The following is a 21,569-nucleotide window of genomic DNA, read 5'->3' as shown; positions in this document are numbered from 1 at the left end:
CAGCAGAGCTCAAAAAAGGTAAAAAGGGAGATTCAAAAATTAAGTCACCTCAAACATCACAGTAGAAAACCCTCAAGCCGGTTTTGGATTTTAAGCACAGGGAGTCCCGCCACTTCTGGGGTTACAGCTTCAGTTGAAACTAAAACCTCGACCAGGAATACCAGAGATAGAGTGCTGATGACATAAACAGCTCAGAGAGAAGCCCCCGAGTTATAAGATGTGGCAAAAAGGGGGAAACTGCAGATGCTTTTTTGGCTCCATGCAAACTCCCAAGACCCCAGGTGGAAACTGTGAAGTAATAGAAGCAATTTGGTATTTAAATCTGTGAGGCGAGGAGTACACAGAGTGAAAGGAACAAACATCAGGGAAAATTGAGATTTCTCGCGGTGCTATTCCCCAAGTGCAAGCACTCTGCCTACTAAAACAGCTGCGAGAATCCTGACATTCCTACACTCTTTCATTACCAAAGCCACTCCGATTTTCCTTTACGCACGCAATTTCCATCACCTCAAAGAGAATATTCACCCTCTAAAGAGGTGAAGTCCATTAAAGTTTTTTTTTAAACAAACATTTTAACGCCCCCCCCAAAAAAAGAAATCCCACAAACCTATAAACTTAAGACCTAGTAAGTTCAATTTCACTCATCCTGCACCTTACTCTTCCCAAGAGAGCTAAGCCTCCCCAGGCAGCCAATGTCTGTGCTATACAAGGGCAGCCCTGGCACAGTGTCATGGTTGCATAATTAGAGCTGGAACCCCACTTCCTGCTTCCAAATCTGTTTTTCCACCAAGCTCATTTTCTGGATGGGAAATAAAGATGATCCAGGGGCTACTCACTATTTCTATATACCTCTGATCCTACTAGACAAACACCCCATTTAGCCAGGTCCACACTTCTAGGAACCCCAGTTATTTAGAACATAGCAAGAAAGTCTAGAGCAAAAGATTCTGAGCACCCCAAAGCCCTTCATAATTAGGCCTCCTACAGGTCTTTTTGTACACTTTACTCCTTGTACAGAAATATATTCTGTGGTTTGCTAGTGCCCCAGAATAGAAGCATCTTATAAAAGACAGGAGTTGTTTGTTGTTGAACTCTCTCAGGGTGTTAGTTTTCTGTACTGAAGGACTGAAGTCAGGGCTGCAGTACCACTGAGATACATCCCAGTCTATTTTTTTTATTTTGAGACATGGGCTTGCTGAGTTGCCCAGGCTGGCCTTGAACTTGTGATTCTCCCGCCTCAGCAGTAATTAGGATCATAATTATGTACATACACTGCACCTGGAAAGATTGAAGTTTAAAAAGGAATTACAGGTAGGTATATTGATGGTAAGAAAATATTGTTTTTAAGAGGACAGTTTCAATGAGTCCATATTTCTATTATCAGAAAAAGAATGTTTATCAAAGAAAACAGGGTTCTGGGGTTGTAGCTTAGTGGTAGAGTGCTTGCCTAGCACATGTGAGGCACTGGGTTCAATCCTCAGCACTGCTAAAAATAAACAAAATAAAAGTACTGTGTTCATCTACAACTAAAGAATTTTTTAGAAAAAAAAATCAGGGAAGCTGGGGTTGTGGCTCAGTGGCAGAGAGCTTGCCTAGACATGTGAGGCACTGGGCTCTATCCTTAGCACCACATAAAAACAAAAAATAAAATAAAAACATACTGTCCATCTACAATTACAAACAAAAATTTTTTAAAGAAATCAGGAAAATATATAACAGTATTTTAGAAAATTTTTTTCAACATGATTAACAAGAGTACGTATAAGAAATACTTCCTTTCTCAATAAGACTGCATAAAGGAAACCTTTTATTAGACCCAATTACTATTATTACCAAATATTGAACATTCAACCACACGCCAGACTCTAAACTAAGTACTTTACATATATTACCTCATATAATCTTTACAATATCTCCAATTTAAATATTAAGGTACTAAGGCTCAAATATTTTTAAAAATCAGGTCTGTCTAACCCACTTCTCTACACTCTTCACTACACTATGGTATCTGAATTGCCAATTGTTTTATGTAAAAAGTTTCAGATGCCCAGATTTTAAACTCCCTAAAAATAAGAAGTCTTCTACTTACCCTAATAGCACCATGAACCTAAGCCAGATTCAGAGCACTAAAAAAAGACCTTTAAATACACGCTTGACTGCACTTTAGTACCAAATAACTCATTTTCTAACTACCCTATTTCTCCAAATCCTATCAAACTACCTAATGAGGCATTTGAGTCCAGGGTCACTCTTTGTGATGGAGAGGGAGAGATGGGCACAGCCAAAATGTCACCAAACACTTATGTCCCACTTTGGCTCTTTCATTGGGAACCGCAGGGTCATGGATGAACTTAACAAAACATAAATGAAGGAGACACACCTGGGGCACATGAATAAGTATTTATTAAATTTTTTTAATAAGCACTCAAGTTCCTTATGGGCCTAAGAGCCAAGTCCTAAATTATAAGACCAAGGCTGAGTCAACATCCTTTCTGATTACAGGCAAATTAGTGGAAAGTAGGGTCAAAATCAGGATTCATAAGAGAGTGTGTGTGTGTGTGTGTGTGTGTGTGTGTGTGTGTGCGAGAGAGAGAGAGAGAGAGAGAGAGAGAGAGAGAGAGAGAGCGCACGCGTGCAAGTGAGAATAAAAGAGAGAATATGTGTGTGTTCAATTCAGTATATGCTTTACCTAATGGGATAGGGATAGGTTATTCAACCCAAATGGATACAAGAAAAAAACTGCAGGTTTTTAACAACCAAAGCCAGTTAAATAACCAAGATTCAATGTATTCCATTGAGGAACCATTCCAGGTCCTTTTCTTCCTCCTCTTACTTCTTTCCCATATTTCCACATTCTGATTAAACCATTTCAAATCATTCCAGAATTAAGGATGGATTTTTTAATGATCAAAAAAAAATGAAGCAAAGAGATGTTTCCACCAAAGTCAAGAAAGAAAAAGAGATCTAAAGAAAGTAAAATTTGAGATCTTTGTTTTCATTCATCTATACTTAGTTCTCAATTCCTAGATGGTGACTATTTTTATTTTGTGGTACTAGGGATTGAATCCCAGGGCTCACACATGCTAGGCAAGTGCTCTACCACTGAGCTACATCACCACCCTTTTTACTTTGACACAGGGTCTCACTAAGTTGCCCACGCTGGCCTTGAACTTGAGGTCCTTCTGTCCCAACTTCCTAAGTTGTTTAGATTACAGAAGAAATAGTTTTGTTTTCTTAAATATTTGGGATCTGCTTTGGCATACTTAAGAGTTATTAAGGGGCCTCACCCCTAACCCTCCCAAAATCCTTATGCCTAAATTATTTAAATAATTTGTAAGAGATGAGATACAAAATTCTCACCATGGAAATGTTACAAGCAAATACAATCTAATTTTTGATGTCAGTATATCTAAGGAGTACTAACACTGGCTTAGACCATATGGGGCAGGTGTGGGGAGGTGAGCAGAGAGGCAGCTTTAGCAAGGTACCCACAGCACTGTCGGGAGACCTGGCAGAGGCACTCTACCCATCCATTCCCTTGATGCAGAAGGACTTCAGAACATCACAATGGGACCTTCCAACATACAAATCATAGCAGCCCCCTTGTTCAGGGTTAGATAAGCAAACTGATTATATTTCAGCTTCTATTGTTAATTTTTCTAAAAGAAAAGGTATACTCTGGTTAGCACATATGAATTTCTAGGCCCCCTCAGCAGATACGTCTCATTCTAAACTAACCAACAGGCATCTTGGTTTACACAGCAATCTCCATAGGCCTGGCTGGTATCAAGCAATGTCCAGGTAGTGTTAAAAATCAAGATGCTAGGGCTGGGGTTGTACCTCAGCAGTAGAGTGCTTACCTTGTATGTGTGGGGCACTGGGTTTGATCCTCAGCACTACATATATAAATAAAATAAAGGTATTATGTCCATCTACAACCAAAAAAAAAGGTTATTAAAAAAATGGGGCTGGGGTGCTGGGATTGTGGCTCAGTGGTAGAGCACTTACCGAGCATGTGTGAGGTTCTGGGTTCGATTCTCAGACCACATAAAAAACAAAGGTTAAATTCTTAAAAAAAAAAAAATGGGGCTGGGGCATGGCTTAGTGGCAGAGCACTTGCCTAGCTCATGTGAAGCACTGAATTTGATCCTTAGCACCACATAACAAATAAAATAAAGGCATTCTGTCCATCTACAACTACAAAATATTTTTAAAATTCTAGGCCAACAAGAAGTGCCATTGTGGAACACGGGAACATGGCTCCAGAAGTAGAAAACCAATGGGCCCTCTTGGCATGAAGTTTCATCAAACTGGTTTTCAGAGATTTTGGAGGGGACCAGGCCAAAGGAAATGTATTCACAAAAGCGTGACCAAGAAGCTCACACTGCACATGTACTCCTTCCTATCCAGGTGCAAAATGCAGGTGTGTACCTAATCAGGTCTTTAAACTTAGGTGACAAAACCAAGCTACCAGTTTATGCAATTTGTCCCTTTTACTTTAAAGAGATTAGACTGCCCTCTTGTGGAAAAGAGGAGGATGAAGTTTCATGATATTTCCTCTTAACCTTTTTCCATGATTGCTTTGGGAAGAACAGGACCAAGCACAAGGCAAGAGCTAGCCACTACCATTCAGGAACACAGTCACAATACTGCCACATCTTTTTTTTTTTTTTTTTTTTTTTTTTTTTTTGTGGTACTGGGGATTGAACCCAGAGGCACTTAACCACTGAGCAACATCCCCAGCCCTCTTTTGAATTTTATTTAAAGACAGGATTTCACTGAGTTGCTTAGGGCCTCACTAAGTTGCTGAGGATGGCTTTGAACTCGAGTTCTGCCTCAGCCTCCAGAGCCACTGGGATTACAGGTGCTGGGTACATCTTGATTCATCAAGAGTCTGGAAGTTTAGATGATTCAAACTCAGGAGATTTTACACAATGTTAGCAACTAATTCCAGTTTGGGAGGGAAAAGTAAACTGGGGGTACTAATCTTCAAATTTTGGTGAATCTGGAATCCAGCTCGTCTGTATAAATAGTATACAGGGTGTCCGAGAATTGTACTTAGTAGACAGGATGTTAGACTAAGCAACATACTTTGGTGAACCTAAAATATAGGGTGCATGGTGGGGAATGGCTGGAAGAGCAAGGGCTTACATAAGGCTCAAGTTTATAATCAATGATCTATCAAAGGCAAACAACTATGTAAATTGACAAACTCGCACAATCTGAATTTTAGGGGAAGTGCTGGCATAAATAGTCCTGTGACTAGTCCCAGCTAGAGCAAGAAGAGTGAACATAGAACCAAGTAACTCAGGTAACACCCAGGCATGTTTAAAAATTACAAGCAGCTTTGTGGGTAGATGGGATCATCTTGCTTAGATTGAAGGCCATCTCTGAGAGAGGTTTAGAGGCTCAGAAGGGTCACAGCTTTGTCACAGGTGTCACCACACATCTCCTTCCTCCCATGCAGTTAGAATGCCAGACCTCCTGCTAGTGACACCTTGCCAGTGATGATGACAGACACTCTCCTCTGCTCCTGCAGGGGTTGGGAAGCTGGTAAATAAGCCCACAAAACAGGCCAGTGAGGCTCAGACACCATTAAAACCTCCCTGAAAGGTAATGCTGTTGGGGAGTCGGGGAGTAAAAGTTTCCCTCTCAAAGACTGACAAGCAAGTGAGAGCTCAAAACAAGAGAAAACACTTCATGCTGGTGGTGACAGAGAGCAATGAAAACTGCTGGTATCACTTGTAGAAGCTAATTTCAAACAACCTGTGCTGAAGCATTCTAAGAACTGATAACATCTTTACCTTGTTTCTTTTTAACCAATGGCTGGAAAGTTACGAAAGTCTTAAGACTACACCTCTACTCTGAAACATATGCCTTTTGTTCTTGAAGTTTCTTTATTACTTCATTCAATGAAATAACCACATTTCTTAAAGTATTGTCCATTGTGGCTAGTATCACAATCACCCATGCTAATTGTTCAGACTTTCGGATTCTTGGGTCTCAGACCCACAAAATCAAAGTATATAGAGACAGGGCCCAGAAATTTGGAACTTTCAAATACCTCTCCATTTGATTATCAGATACAGTTAAGGTTGAGCACAATGGGGTTTTGGAAATTCACATGCAGATGAAGGGTGCTGTCATGAGAAAAGCTTTGCCTCACTCCAAGGACAGTAGTATGAGCACTATCCCTATGCTAAAAACCATTATTATTAAATCATAATGGCTTAGGGATTCCGCTAGCCCCATGATTTTCAATCTAGGGCAAATTTGCCCTTCAAAGGACATCTGACAATGTCAATAAACATTTTTGGTTGTCACAGCTGGATGGATACCACTGGCATCTAGTGGACAGAGGCCAGAGGTACTGCCAAACATCCTACAATGCACAGGACAAGTGCTCAAAACAAAAACGTCCATGTGTGGCACAGAAAAGAATCCCTGCTGTATCCTAAGTTGAGCCTTTTATTTTCATAAATGAATATAGAAATTTAAACATGAATTATTAACATTTATCTAGCCATAGTTAGCTGCCTCACATCTGGGGCCTTTGTTTGGTAAAATCCCACTAAATCTTGTGGGAAACAGTGCCCATCTCCCACTATAGAAAACAAAAAGTGAGACACCCCTCTAGACCCCACTTCCTGCAATGAGGCCTAAGCAGGTGACCAAATTCTGGTCAATAAAAGTTCCCTTCTGTAAATTTTAATGTAAAACAAGTGATATTTTAAAAAGAAGAAGAAGAAGGAAGAGGAGGGTAACAATGATGAGTTCATTCATGGGCAAGGGCCATGTCCACGGCTGTGGTTGCAGCACAACATGTCCAGTCCCGAGCAGGCACCAACAATATGCTCACCAGACAGTCTCTAAAGCCATTTGGGCTATGGTTCTTGCCTCCTGACCGCTCCAATCCCCACCCATCTTCCAAACTGTGGTTCTCCAGACTTCCCCGCAAATCTGCAAACTGCCCTATCACCTTTCATTTGTTTAAACCTGCTTAAACCACCCTTTGTTCATTTCAGGGGCTTCAACCAAGAATCTAGGAATATAATAACAATAATAATATAACATAATATAATAATATAATAATATATATAATATATAATAATAAAAATATAACCATTCCAGGAGCTTTTGTTAGTACCAGCATCATTGTTTAAAAATGCCCCCGCTAGCTCCAAAGCTTAAGAAGATAAGAACACCAAAACAAACTCTAAATCTACACACACTATGATCAGGAGCATGCATACAGTGTACTATTGCAATAGATGACATGGAATATTCGCCATGATTTTTTTCTTTTGCTTTTGTTTTTTGTACTATATCATTTAAAGTTATTTACGATGCTTCAAATACCTTTGGGGGAAAAAGCATCTTAATAAAAGCCATTTCTACATAGAGTAATGAAACATAAAGTCTTGATTCATGGAGGTGTCAGAATTTCAGGAATTGCCACGGTTGACAGCAAGAAGCACGGAAGTCTTCCAAAACCTGAGCCCAGTTGAGAAAATGTTGCAAGGTGAATGTGAAATGGGACATCATAAGGGAAGAGAGAAACATGGGTCATTGTAGCTTTGCAATGGAACACATTTCAAAAATCCATTGGAAACTTGAAATACACTTTCTACTAAAGTATCCTTTCACATAGTGGTTAGAGTCCCAGGCTAGCCTGTAAGATCCTCCTTAACATGAACTGCCACATGTAGATTTAAAAATTAGAGAAAGTTGTGGAAGCAATGAGTGAAGTGTTTTTTGTTTTTGTTTTTTGGGTACGCCACCCAAGGGTGATAGAAGGGCTCCAAGAAAAACAAGACCATCAAGTGAAAAGGCACACGCCACAGTGGCTACAGACAAGAGGCTAAAGTCTGAACGTGTACTTTTCAACTTTAAAGATAGATGCCTCCAGAATCCTCTGAATTTACTTGTTTTTTCAGGCACATATGGATCTCAGCTTATTCTTCATATCACATGCACCCATCATTCTTTGCTCTGTAGTAGCCTTTCAAGTTCAATCATCATATTAAAATAAATGCTCTTCTCTCTTTCCAGAAATCTGTGTTCCAGTGTTGAAAGGGACCCTGGAGATCATTTTGTCAAACCTCCTGCCCAACACAGGAATCCTTTTCACAGCATCCTAACAGGCGCACACCCAGCTCAAGGGTCAAAGGAAGTCCACTTGGAGTTCTTATACTTCTGTTCCAAAATTCTTCATTAGTATTGACCCCAAATCAGTGTTCCTGAAGTGACCACTCACTGGTCTTCTTTCTACCCTCTGAACCACTCAGGACAAGCTCAAGCCCTTCTCTGCAGGGTACAACCTTCAAACACTAGTTGGCCATCCATCCTTGCCCTGATCTACTCGAGTTCAATTTTTTTCAATTCCAGAATGCATTTCCTGTAACATGGCCATCCAGGTCACCTGCTGGTATCCTTTAAAAAATAGCATCTGACCAGGCCAAAGTTGAGTAAAGTAATTACATCTGCTGACCTGGCCCCCTATGTCAATTCAGCCTGAAACTAAGTTAATGCCTCTTCATAGCCACATCATACCATAAGATCATATTAACTTGTGGTTAAGTAAAAGCCCAAAGACCTTTTCACAAACTATGGCCAAGACAAACCTCCCCCATTATGAATATGTGTAATTGATTTTTCATCCTAAACATGTTCACTCTTGTTAAGTTTCAGCTTGGTTTTGACCCAGCATTCCAGCCTGTCAAGATAATTTTGAATCTTGATTCTGTCATCTATCATACTTACTATGTTCTTCCCATTTGGTGTTTTCAGTACATTTGATAAGGATTACTTCTATGTCCTCATCCAAATTTTGATAAAAAAATGTTGAATAAGAGAAGGCTAATGAAAGAGGCCTATGGCAGGGTTCTGAAGATATTGTTCCAAGTAGGCAAAAAGCCATCAATCAACACTCTTTAGGCCTGTTGTTCAATGAGCTGGGAATCTACCTAATTAGACTATTATCCAACCCATCTTTCACTAGCTTTATCTATAAGAATATCTTGGCAAGAGTCCTCAGAAGACCAATTGCTTCCTCTTCTAATCACTTTCCTCTCTCAGTACTCCTAATACACAAAACAGCCCTCCCCTTCAGTGACCTGGCTTGTATTTTTAACCTCCTGCCTCTCAAAGCTTAGCTAATGGGACAACAGGAAGAAACCCCAAATGCCAGAGGAACCACATCAGAGCCTGACCCAACCAGGCCCTCTTTCCCTTGGAATCTGGAAACAGTACACTAAAATCCAATTTACCTCTTAGGTTATCTGCAATGAGAAGTGTGAGGCTTGGGCTGGGGTGCCCACAGATGACTGATAAGAGAAAACCAGAATTCCCTGATGAAAACAGGTCAGATGTGCCCCAAAAGTCCATAAGGCTCAAAAAAGATTCACATCTTACTAGCCATTTAGTAGTTTCTGGAAAAGGCAGGAAAATCCATCTTGAATTCAGTGACTTATCATTCCTTTTTCCTCTTTTTAAAAATATTTTCTTAGTTGTAGATGAACCTAATACCTATTTATTTTTATGTGGTGTTGAGAATTGAACCCATTTGTCTCACACATGCAAGATGAGAGCTCTACCACTGAACCACAACCCCAGCCCTGTCTTCTCTTCTTTAGAGTCATCCACAGAGCCTCCAGAAGACCTCTACAGACACCTTTGTAGACTGATGTGGAAATTCTGAGCCTAGAAAAACATGCTGGAGAGAATAGAAGCTACTCATTGTCTGAGGACCATCAGTTTTAAAAGCACAGAGATGTTAAAGGACCTCTTCAGTTCATAAGGCTTATAAGTCATCAAATACAGGACTGAAATGCACATGCTCCAACTCACTACTCCCCAGTTATTTCCCTAACCCTTTGGCATCCCTCCCAATTAAAACAGGATAGAAGAATGAGATTTTTCAATTAGTTCTTTGCTTTCCATTTTGAGCTCTTGTTCACAGATGTTATGTGGATTTTCTTTATTTAGAGAACAGAGCTGAAATGCATCATACTTGAAAAAGAAAATGGATAGTTACAGAGAAAGATTGCGACTTTTTAAAAAATAATCATCTGTAAAGGATAATGTTTCTAAAAATTAAGTAATTGACCAGCACACACAGAAATTTAACTGATCCCTTACGTTACAAACTCAATTTGTTAACTAGAATGAGGGGCCTTTAGATATCTGGATATTTAAAATATACGGATGTATTTGGCTAAGTAGTTAACTTGACAGTCATTTAGAAACACTATCCTTTCCTTTTAGGGAAGCAATCTTAGAAATTTACAGAAGCAATCAAAGTTATTTTGAAGAAGCTAGTTTAAAAAAAAAGGTGATAAAACAGAATGACAGATTTTGTCATGCAGTGAGGATGTCTTTAATCCTCATTGTTTTTAAGTGTGAAAGCTCTAACCTGAATAAACACTTCGTGTTGGTTAATGTCAGTCTGAACTTGTAGAGTGTAATCATTGTTGGACTCAAGTACAGGCATCCCAGGGAAGGCAGAGGGCCTGCCAGCAGTGCGTAAAGAGCAGATCAAATCTTTGTAAACCATCCCTATCCTCTAAATTTAATCCAGCTCCCCAAGCACAAGTGCATAAGTACATCCCCCTGATTTAATTCTCTATGGAGCATCTTGCATTACCTGCCTGATAAACTTAACTCTCTTCCCTAGAATGCAAGCTCCCCAGAGAACAGAGGCCTTATTCACCCACCTCTCCTAGGACTTCATTGCCCAGAACAGCCTGGCACCTTTGCTTCAATTTATACAACACTTACCTATGCCTCACTATGTATGCCTGGCATTGTTCTACTTGTGTCCTTAAAACTGATTCAATCCTCACAAAAACTCTAAGAGGTGGACTCCACTGTTGTCTCTATTTGACAGGGAAAGGCACTGAGGCATGTAGAAGACTGCACTGAGACATCAACATGGCACTGTTGGGCAGGGGGAAGGCTGGAGTTTGAACCCAGGCAGTCTGGCTCCAGCATGTTTATCACTCTTGGCTCTGCTGCCTCCTATAGGAAGTCATCACTCCATTCCTTATTGAATAAAGTTAGAAAAATGATGAGAATGGATTGCAGCTGAAATGTCTTCACAGAAATATCAGCAAACTACAAATCCACTTAGAAGATCTAAACTGAGCAGAGTGGTGCACACTCGTAATCTCAGCAGCCTGGGAGACTGAGGCTGAAGGAACACAAGTTCAAAGCCAGGCTTGATAACTTAGTAAGGCATTCTCAAAAAAATAAAAAGAGCTGGGGATGTGGCTCAATGGTTAAGCGCCCCTCAGTCCAATCCTTGGTACAAAAAAAAGAAGTGATGATGATGATCTAAAAAAAAAAAAAAAAAGTAGATTTAAAGTTGGCCTAATTCAACATTGGGAATTTATTTCAACAGGAAAGAAAAAAAAAAAAGGAAATACTGCTCTTTTATGAACCCAGGGCACTTAACCACTGAGTCACATCCCCAACCCTTTTTTTTTTTTTCCTTAATATCTTATTTAAACACAGGGTGTCTCCGAGTTTCTTAGGCCCTCACTAAATTGCTGAGGCTGGCTTTGAACCGTGATCCTCCTGCCTCAGCCTCCCAAACCATTGGAATTACAGGTATACACACTGTGCCCAGCAAGACCATTTTTTAAAAATCCACGTTATTGCCCTGCTCAAAACCCACAGTGGCTCTTTGCTGTTCACGTTCACACTGAAGCATTTAGGCCCCTTTGAGCTTGCCTCCATGGAACCTCTGGTCTCTCCCTCTGCAGATTTCAGTGCTCCTGTGGACACATGTACTTCCAGGCCTATTCTGCTCCCAACCTAATCCTCACCCCACCCAAAGAATAAGGTATGACAACGCTGTTGTACAGAAGTAGTGAGTGACTGGCACAAGCTCACACAGATAGGCAGAGCCAGGATTTGAAACTGGAATTTGCAATTCTGGTTCCAGCTTTGCTTTCCTAATCATCCCAGGCAACCATTTTCTCTTCCCCTGGCCTCCCTGCAATCTCATCCCAAAGTGACCTCTCCCACCCCTGAAGTCTTCTGTTATTTTATTGGTCTCATTGTAATAAGAATTGTGATGCATTCTGCTGTCGTGTATTTAAAAAAATAAAAGCAATTTAAAAAAAAAAAAAAAAAAGAAAAGTTGTTTTTCCCCAATGAGATGTACCATCTGTCCAAAGAAACTATAAATCACCTGAAGGTCAGTCCAATATTTTAATAATCAATGGAGGAAATGGTATTTAAAACCACCTACTCAGAATGGAATTAGACTGAGGATACGCTAAATTGATCCATTTGCAGACTATAAGGTTGAATAGATCATTTTAACTGCTGTAATTTGAATGACTACAAAATTGTACTTCATAATTTCAATCTGAAATTTGACAACTTATACAGACTTACTCATTTTCTAAGATGAAAGGCATATATGAATAATTAAATCTTAAAAATTGTTTTTGGTATCAGAATTCAAAAGTATATAACATAGATTAATATGAAAAGTACATAAAATGTACAATAAAAATAATTCAATGTTAAAGTGAAAGAATTTTGTGCTTTTTCTTGGCATCTCAATCTGAATTCAGCTGAGGATAAAAAGTCACCAGCAAGTATCTGTGAAAGGCTGTTCTTTGTCTTTTTTTTTTCTTAATCAGAATTTATGAAGTCAATTTTATTTAAATTAAAAACAAGAATTCTCCTTGAAACATGTAATATCAAACCAAGTTCTCAATTTTTTTTCCTTCCTCTTAATTTGCAACAGAAACTCAAAGAAAATAAAATCTAAGGTTAAGGAAATTTCCATCAATGTGAAGAAAATATTTTCCAAAATTAAAATAACAAGTTCCTCCATGGTTAACATAACTGATTTAAGTTGCAGATACATGACTGCCCCAGAGATCACCTTCCTCCCCAAGCTCTGTGAAAAGGCCGAATCCACATCCTTTGCAGCAATTTGCGAGTCCTCTCTGGGACTACCTCTTTTATGAAATGCTGCACATACTACCAATGCTACATAAATATTTCATGATACATTACCCAGTCCTGGAATTTCCTGCAAGATTGAACAAAATCTTTTAAATGGTGCACTGTAAGCCATAAAATCATCAGATATAAAAGCAAGCTATGTCAATACCCTCATTAACAACCATTCTTTTTTTTAACCAGAACTTTAGGAAAAAAAAAAAGATAGTGTTATTACATTTTAATCTCAGGAGAAAGATTTGCTATTTATATTACTTTACTAAAAGCCTTTTAGAATTACACCTATTTTTTATATCAGATAATATTTCTCAATTGGACAGGAGCCTTCATATTATAATCTGTAGTCAAAAATGTCCCATTTGACTTGAAAATAGACCAGACTGTGAATTATGACATCTACCTGTGTCTGATACACTGTAAAAGATGAATAAAATTTAATTGATCAACCTAAACTTTACATAAAGCTTAACAAAATGTGTTCTTCTATTTAAAATTAAACCCAGTGCTTCGATTTCCTATCTACAAGATTAAAGACATAGAGACCACTAAGATCCCTTATAGCTTGAAAAAGCTAATTAACATTCTACTTTTATTTTCTTCTGCCACACCCCCACCCCAGTAATTTGAATGAACAGCTCAATCAACTGAAAACATCCTCAAGAAAAACAGGGTAAATCAAGTAATCCAATCTCCAAACTAAGCAATGCTTCCCATGCTGAGGGATCCCCCAGAATGATAATAATGGATGAGAAAATATTTTTTAAATTTTCAAACACTACAGAAATGTAAGGTGGTGTAATTCTGTAAAACTGTGAAGGGTAGCACTTCTTCCAATAACCAGAAACACTAGGTATATTTAGATAAAATTGGAAACAGTATCCTCTCCAAAATAAAGGGGAGGGGGTCTCTCAACACCCCCCAGGCCAATGTAGCTCTGTTTTCAAGATAATTAAGGAGTAGATGGGTTTAAACAAAACTACGGACTTTACTATATTGTATAATTTATGAATGTATTTGCTTATTTGATGATTGTATTGAAAATACAATACAAAACAGAATATTATAACATTTTGTGTAATATTCCAGTTGCCAGATTTTGATTGTCAAAGAAAGGAGTGGACAGTGTTGTATAGGGAGAGCCTGCACCTTGATATAGTGAAATGTGTCTGGTTTTCTTAAACCAGTAAAGCTCACTAAAAAGTTTTATAAGTGGTTAGAATCTTTAGGTTCAAATGTTTGAAACACCCACACTTCGTAATCTGTGATCTACTCCTCAAGGAATACCACCTTCCTGAACTCTGCTGTGTCCTAAACTCTAACTTCTCACTTTAAAAAACTTAAATCTATATAAAAATTTTTAAATAAAACTCAAATAAAACCCAGAACCCCAGAGGTTTTGTTTTCTACTTAGGTTACTCTGATTGAACCAGCAATAAGAGTTGGTTAGGAGAATGCTGCCATCTTGTGGCCAAATAAAAGAACCTGTTCCTAGATAGCTGCACACTGGTGGCTTGCCAGTAGATCTTGCTGATGGAATGCTTCTTATCCAGCCCTCACAGCATCCCCAGAGCCTCTTCACTAACAAGTACAATGTCCTCAAAAGCTACAGTTGACTCCCAACATCAGGGGAATCAGCTATAGTTGGAAGCACATTAAAAACAAAAACTCTCTATGCTGGGCATGGTGGCCTACTTCTGTAAGCCTAGCAACTCTGGAGGCTGAGGCAGAAAGATTACAAGTTTGGGGCTGGGGATGTGGCTCAAGCGGTAGCGCATTTGCCTGGCATGCGTGGGGCGCTGGGTTCAATCCTCAGCACCACATAAAATAAAATAAAGATGTTGTGTCCACCGAAAACTGAAAAATAAATATTTTTTAAAAATCATTCTCATTCTCTCTCTCTCTCTCTCTCTCTCTCTCTCTCTCCCCCCTCCAAAAAAAAAAAAAAAAAAAAAAAAAAAAAGATTACAAGTTTGAAGCCAGAATCAGCAATTTAACCAGACCCTTCTTAAAATAAAAAGGACTTTGATATAGCTCAAATGTAGTATGCTCCCGAGTTCAATCCCTGGGGGAGGGGGGGGGAATAACCTCTTGGCTCAAACAAAACCTCAGGAGAAAGTGAGAGGCAGGGGGAATAAATGTATACTTCTTCCTTCACAACTCTCTGAATTTAAAACAAAATGGAGAAAGAGAGGGCAGCAGAGGAAGGGCTAGTGGTATAGCAAAATGACACAGTACTTGCCTAGCATGCAAGCAGCCCTGGGTTCAATTTCAAGCACACACAAAAATAAAGGGAACTGAAACCCAGAAAGATCAGGTGACACAGCCAGAAGCCCTAATCTCCCCTCATCACTGAAGGCATCTCTCCTCTGACAAATGAGTTCTTCACACATGCCTGTCGTCCAGATTTCTTCTCACCTTTTCCTGTAACCTCAAGTTGGAAAAGCCAAAAATCCTAGACTCTCAGAGCCTAAACACATACAGAAATCCTCATTCCATCCTAACCAGCCTCTGAGCAGATTTAATTAGAGCAGAGTAGATAAAGACTGCCAAATGATGGGACACAAAAGTAGTGTTGACCCACAGAACTTTGTGCAATGATAGAAATGTTCTATGTCTGTTTGCTACACAGTATGGTAGCCACTCAATTCACATGGTTTTTGTTGTTGTTGTTGTTGTTGTTGTTGTTCTAATTAGTTATACATGACAGCAGAATGCATTTTGACACACTGTACTAAATGGAGCACAACTTTTCATTCCTCTGGCTGTACATGGTGCAGAGTTCACACTGGTTGTGCAATCATGTGTATATAGGGTAATAATGTCCATCTCATTCCGCCATCCTTCCCATCTCACACGTCTTTTGAACATTTGAAACGTGGATAGTGCCACTGAGGAATTTAAGTTTTTGTTTTTGTATATGAACACTATACCTTTATTTAGTTATATATGAACACTATACCTTTATTTATTTTTATGTTGTATATGAACACTATACCTTTATTTATTTTTACATGGTGCTGAGGATCGAACCCAGTGCCTCACATGTGCCAGGCAAGCCCTGAGCTACAACCTCAGCTCAGGAATTTAAGTTTTAATTCTTCTTAATTTAAATTCATTGAAATAAAATTGCTACATGTGGCCACCATACTAGATAACACCTCTCCAAAGTTTGAATCCCTAATCCACTCTAGCATGTTATCACCTTAACAAAAATATCCATCTGTCCACTCACGAATGCATGGTTTGAGTGTTATATGTGGAATAGTGCTAGGATGACATAGCATGCAAACATGCACACATATGCACACACAGTAAACATGTTCACTGCTTTCCCATACATAGTATACCATGGGTAGGGCATATGAAGCATGCAAACACATACCTGAAGAAAAGAATTCAGGGAGTGGGGTCTCTACTCTCTAATGTGGAGCTGGAGGGCTGTGTTCAAGGGAGACTTAGAACTAAAGCAGGTGCTTCAATGTCAGAGGCAGGAACATGGGGGAACAAGCATTTTAGAGAAGGGAGGATAAGAATAAGGAAAAAAGGGCACATCAGGAGTTTTGTTCAAAGGATGCCAAGAAGCCCCACCTAATTCAAGAAATGGTTTATTTGGAGGTTTGATTTTGGGGGGGGGGGTGTTTAAGGAAATCACAGGAGAGAAAACTAAAGAGAAATTCAGATCTGTTTCCAAACCAAAAAGAGAGAGGGAGAGAGAGGACAGGGAAGGAACAATGGGAATAAAAAGAACCAATTAAAGACTGCAATGCAGGGAGGGGACTAGATTTTGGAAATGAATAAATGTTGGGGATGAGTGAACATTACAAATTATTTTAAAATGTAAGCCATAGCAAATGGAAGATTGCTGGAACCATTCAGGGGTAGATACTAGGAGAAAGATGAAATGGTGAACGTTTTGGCAGGTGTTGAAGCCGAGGCTATGAAAAATTCAGATGAATCAACAAGCATTTTGACTAGGTGAAAATGAGACCCGAAGTCAGGAGAGAGGGTGGATGTGTCGAACCAGAGGCTTTTGCAGGAACCATAAGGTAAAGAGGTAGATCCAAGAGAAGGAGAGAAGGCAGAAGAAAGAATCTCGAGACAGGCTCCATATCGGATGGAAATGACCTCTTTGCAGGGATTAAAGGAGGATCAGAATCAGAGACAGAACATCCAGATAAGCTGTGCCCCTGTGACAGGGGTTGGAAGAGCCTTCTCACTGTATGCTCTTTGCACCTCTCCAGGGAGCATTCCTACCTTCCTACCTCAATGGTATACTGTGCAAAAAATGGAAAATATGTCTGAGAACTTTCTATTTCAAAGCCTACAAAACAGCAGGAGGATTATATGATATAAAGAGCCAGGATAGGAAAGCAAGTCTTTTAAAAATTAGATTTTGCCTTAGTAGTTTGAAAAATCAGTCCTAGACTAGACACTGGTGTGGTTCCACCTAACGAAGCTTAAAAGCAAGACCCATGTCTGAATGTGATAGAAATCAGTAGTTTCCAATCTTGGGAAATGGTCGGGCTGCTATGGGGATGTCCTCAGAGATCACTGATTTAAACAGCCTGGGCAACTGGTATACTTTTGCAGCTTCCCCAGGAGATTCTAAAGAGCAGCCAGGGTTGAGAACTGTTATGGTTTGGATAACAGGTGTCCCCCAAAAGCTTCTGTGAGACAATATAGGAATGTTTAGAGATGAAATTATTAGATTATGAAAGCTGTAACCCAATCAGCAAATTAATCATTCTAGAGGACTACTGTACTTGGTGGTAACTGTAGTCAGGTGAGGTGAGGCTGCAGGAAGTCAGTCACTGAGGGTATGCTTTAAGGATGATATTTTGTCCTTGGCTTTTCTCCTTATCCCTCTCACTCTCCTGGCTGCCATGAACTAAGAAGCTTTTCTCTACCATGCCCTTCTACCATGATGTTCTTCCTGCCCTAGGCCCAGAATCTCTAAAACTGTAAGAAAAAAAAAAAAAACTTTTCCTCCTATAAGTTGTTCTTGTCATGTATTTTGGTCACAGCACCAAAAAGTTGACCAACATAAGAACCATTCATTGATGCCAGACATGGTAACCCAGTTTTTACAATGCCCTTTAAATATTCCTACTATTGATACTTTTTTCTTTTTTCTGTAACATGTTACAATTGGTAAGCCCACAATTTCTCCCTAGGACTTTCTGCTTCTGCCATGTTTCACCTCTGCATGGTCCTTAATGAAAACTGTAGCGGAGAAACCTAACTGGTCAAGGACAAAACTATGCAAAAGTAATTTCCCTTCATTAGTCTTGTTCAGCTCTATACAATGTAGAAACAAGTTTTACAAATACCTTAAACTTCTCTGCCAAAGTAACAATTTCTTTTGAGAAATTTAGTTACATGAAAGGAATTCTCTTCCTTATCCCATCTCTTTCTTAAAGAATGACAAGATGGGACTTGGGAGGCTGAGGCAGGAGGATCCTAAATTTGCAACCAACCTCAGCCACTTAGCCAGAACCTGTCTCAAAAATAAAATAAAAGGACCGGGACTATAACTCAGTGGTAAAGTGCCCTGAGTTCAATTCCCACTATTACAAAAAAAAAAAAAAAAAAAAAAAAAGGTGGGGGGAATTACAACATGAGAAGTAAGTCTACTGGTCCCAATCTGCCCAGGAGTTTTCTATTCTTGTCTGTCACTTTCTGCACTGGGGGAAAGGAGTATAAACTGTTCAGAGGTGTAGCCATTCTTGACCTTCCCGTAAGTTCTAAAGTGAAGGAACGCAGGAAAAAGGCCCAGAAAACAGCCACACGGACTGATTTGACACAAGTGTATTAAATGCTTGTTGACAACAGTGCCGCCTGATGAACGTTACAAGTGGACCAATGCACTGCGATGGGGCCTCACCTAAGCAGCAGTGTGAGGCCCTGGCCTACCTTCCAGGAAAGGGGCCTCGCTTGGAAAATCCAGGCGCTCCCAGTCTTGCCCAGGGCAGAACTACCTTACCCGCAGCAGCACAGGTCACAAATGCACTTCCTCTTCATAGGGGCCATCCCGGATGCCCTGATGTCCCCTCAGAGCATGCCCAACTGCAGCCTCCTGGTGGACCCCAACTCGGCGGCGGGGACAGGCCAAGTTTCCAGGACTTTGGCAGACGTTCTAAAAATTTGCTCAAAAGAAGACTTCGGCGGCTGCTCAAAAGAAGATTTCAGCGGCCGTTTTGCAAAGTTCTGTCGTCTGGAAGCTGGCTTTGAGCGACTGAGCAGCACGGAGCATGGACAATGCACAAGCCTGGGCGACCTCCTGCAGGCTGTCGCCCCGCATCTGCTTCCCGGACCCACCCACGCACTTGCAGTGGCTGGCAGGCCAGTGGAAGCCGCAGGACCCAGGACCCAGAGTCCTCTGTGACGTCCGCAGGGCCAGAAGGGGAGTACCTTGGGGCACCAATGATCTCACAACAGCAGCTGTGCCTCCCTGCACAGGCACAAGGCAAGAGTTCTCCACTGGATCTTGAAGATAGACGGAGGACATGATGAACCATTTAGAAAGCTCATGGATTCCAAAGGCAGCAGGTGTCATGGTCTCATGTGCGAAAAAGACTGAAAACTCCACACCAGCACATTGGGTAACACTTTCTATTTTCTAGGATGCATGATGTCCCTTCTCATGGAAATCCATCCCTGGACTGCCAGAGGTCAAGCCTTGAATACCATTTCCAGATCTTCCTGTGAAATCTAGCCTTCCCCCTGAGGTGTGGGTTAGTATTGCTCTTTCTTGAAAACAAAGAAGTTTAAGAGTGCCAGACGTTTATTGCTCAGGGGGGTGCATAATCACTTCTCCAGGTGCTAATACTGATGCCTTGCAGGAGTGCTTCTCAAATTTTAGTGAGCATCAGAACCACCTGCCTTGATAGAAACCAGATCACCTACTCCACCCTCAAAGTTTCTTCTTCAGTAGGGCTGGGGCTGGGGATAATTTTCATTTCTTACAAGTATACAAATAATGCTGATGCTGCTGGAACACAGAATACACTGTAAAGATCACAGCTTTAGAGGTTGTTCACCCTCTCTGACCTGCCTTCTCCTGGTACGGGGTTTTTCAAGTTACCTGGTCCTGAGAATGACTACAGATTTCTGCCCAGAGATAAAACCTCTAGTTTGGAAATCTAGTTATGAGAAGAAGCCAGGTGGTTATGATCATGCAAGTTCAAGAGGAACTAGAGACATGCTCTGATAGGATGTTTGGATTTAAACACTGAAGTTTCTTGCTTATGAAAATGGAAGCCTAAAGTATTGACAATCTTTATGCTTGATTTTCTTCCCCACACTTCCTAATTCTTTTCACTTATAAACAAGTGAAACACCTTGGAGTGCAGAACACAGTATTCAAAAGAGTTTGGGAGGTGTGTTGTTGTTATTGTTGTTTTGCTTTTTCTTCCACAGTAGACACTATAACAGAGGTCAACAAACTAATGCCTACAGGTAAAATTCAGCTAGCTGATCACCTGGGTTGTTTTTTTTTTTTGTTTGTTTGTTTGTTTTGTTTTTTGTTTTTTTGGGTTTTTTTTTTTTGGTTTTTTTTGTTTTTTGTTTTTTGTTTTTTTTTGTCGGGGAGGGTATCCAGGATTGAATTTTGGGACACTCAACCACTGAGCCACAACCCCAGCCCTATTTTGTATTTTTATTTAGACAGAGTCTTACTAAGTTGCTTAGCACCTTGCTGTTGCTGAGGCTGGCTTTGAACTTGCAAGCCTCCCAAGCCTCTGGAATTATAGGTGTGGGCCACTGCGCCCTGGCTTGATCATCTGTTTTTCTGTGGCCTGTGAGCTAAGAATGGTTTTCACTTTAAATGTGGACACATTAACATTACATGGCACTTATATAAAATTCATATTTCAGTGTCTATAAATAAATTTTTGAATTTTGTTAAAAATTCCATGGAAACACTCCTAATTTGGTCTCTTGGTCAAATTATTTACAGAAGGTAAATTATTTACTATCTGACTTTTTACAGAAAAAGTTTTCCAATCCCAGCTCTAGAAAGTCAGGAGCAAAGCTTACTGATCATTTGTAAGAATAGTGAAGCTAATCTTTGTCTTCCTGGTAGGAGACTAGAGCTCTAAAGACAAGAAAAAAAAATGAGAGGTGGAGAAAGGAGTCAGAGAGGTGGAAGCCAAAGTAAAGCCTTCAGTGCTGTCCATTTCCATAGACAGGTACATAATGAGGTCTTTACAGAGGAACTACAGTACTGGATGCCAGCCTTCTCTTCACAGCTGCCTAAATATTATCAATAAATCTTCCAGCAGAAGGAAGCCCATTTGTACCCCCTTGTGTTCAAACCACCCCTGTGGATGTTGCCTTGTCAACAACCATGCCCTCAATGAGAATTTTTAAATTTTTCTAATTAAAAAAAAATGCCCTCTACAATGGGTGAAGATCTTGAAAGAAGAAGATGTTGGGTATTAGCTCCAACAATATCTACAAAGCTAGCACCAGACAGTAGGACAACCTCACTCTGCCTTGTTACACTTACTGCCCAAGTTTTGTAATATCCGGCCAACACTACACCAAATCATCTAAATACCTCCCTAACCTTACTGCTCAAATTT

At 40.0% G+C, this 21,569-nt stretch overlaps 1 protein-coding gene across 1 annotated transcript in view; it reads right to left on the bottom strand.

Annotated features, from left to right (window-relative positions):
• Positions 1–19,014, bottom strand: part of SAXO1 (stabilizer of axonemal microtubules 1) — a gene marked incomplete at both ends in the record, with an annotated part of 119,992 nt that extends 100,978 nt beyond the window's left edge. Inside the window, one exon of the mRNA XM_081281254.1 lies at positions 18,968–19,014. Coding sequence (XP_081137380.1) covers positions 18,968–19,014 — 47 coding nt within the window. The remainder of the gene's footprint in view (positions 1–18,967) is intronic.
• Positions 19,015–21,569: the final 2,555 nt, after the last annotated feature.

Source organism: Spermophilus citellus, assembly GCF_964194105.1.
Source record: "Spermophilus citellus genome assembly, chromosome: 2".
Classification (NCBI taxonomy): Eukaryota; Metazoa; Chordata; class Mammalia; order Rodentia; family Sciuridae; genus Spermophilus; species Spermophilus citellus.
This window is presented reverse-complemented; position numbering and strand designations above follow the sequence as displayed.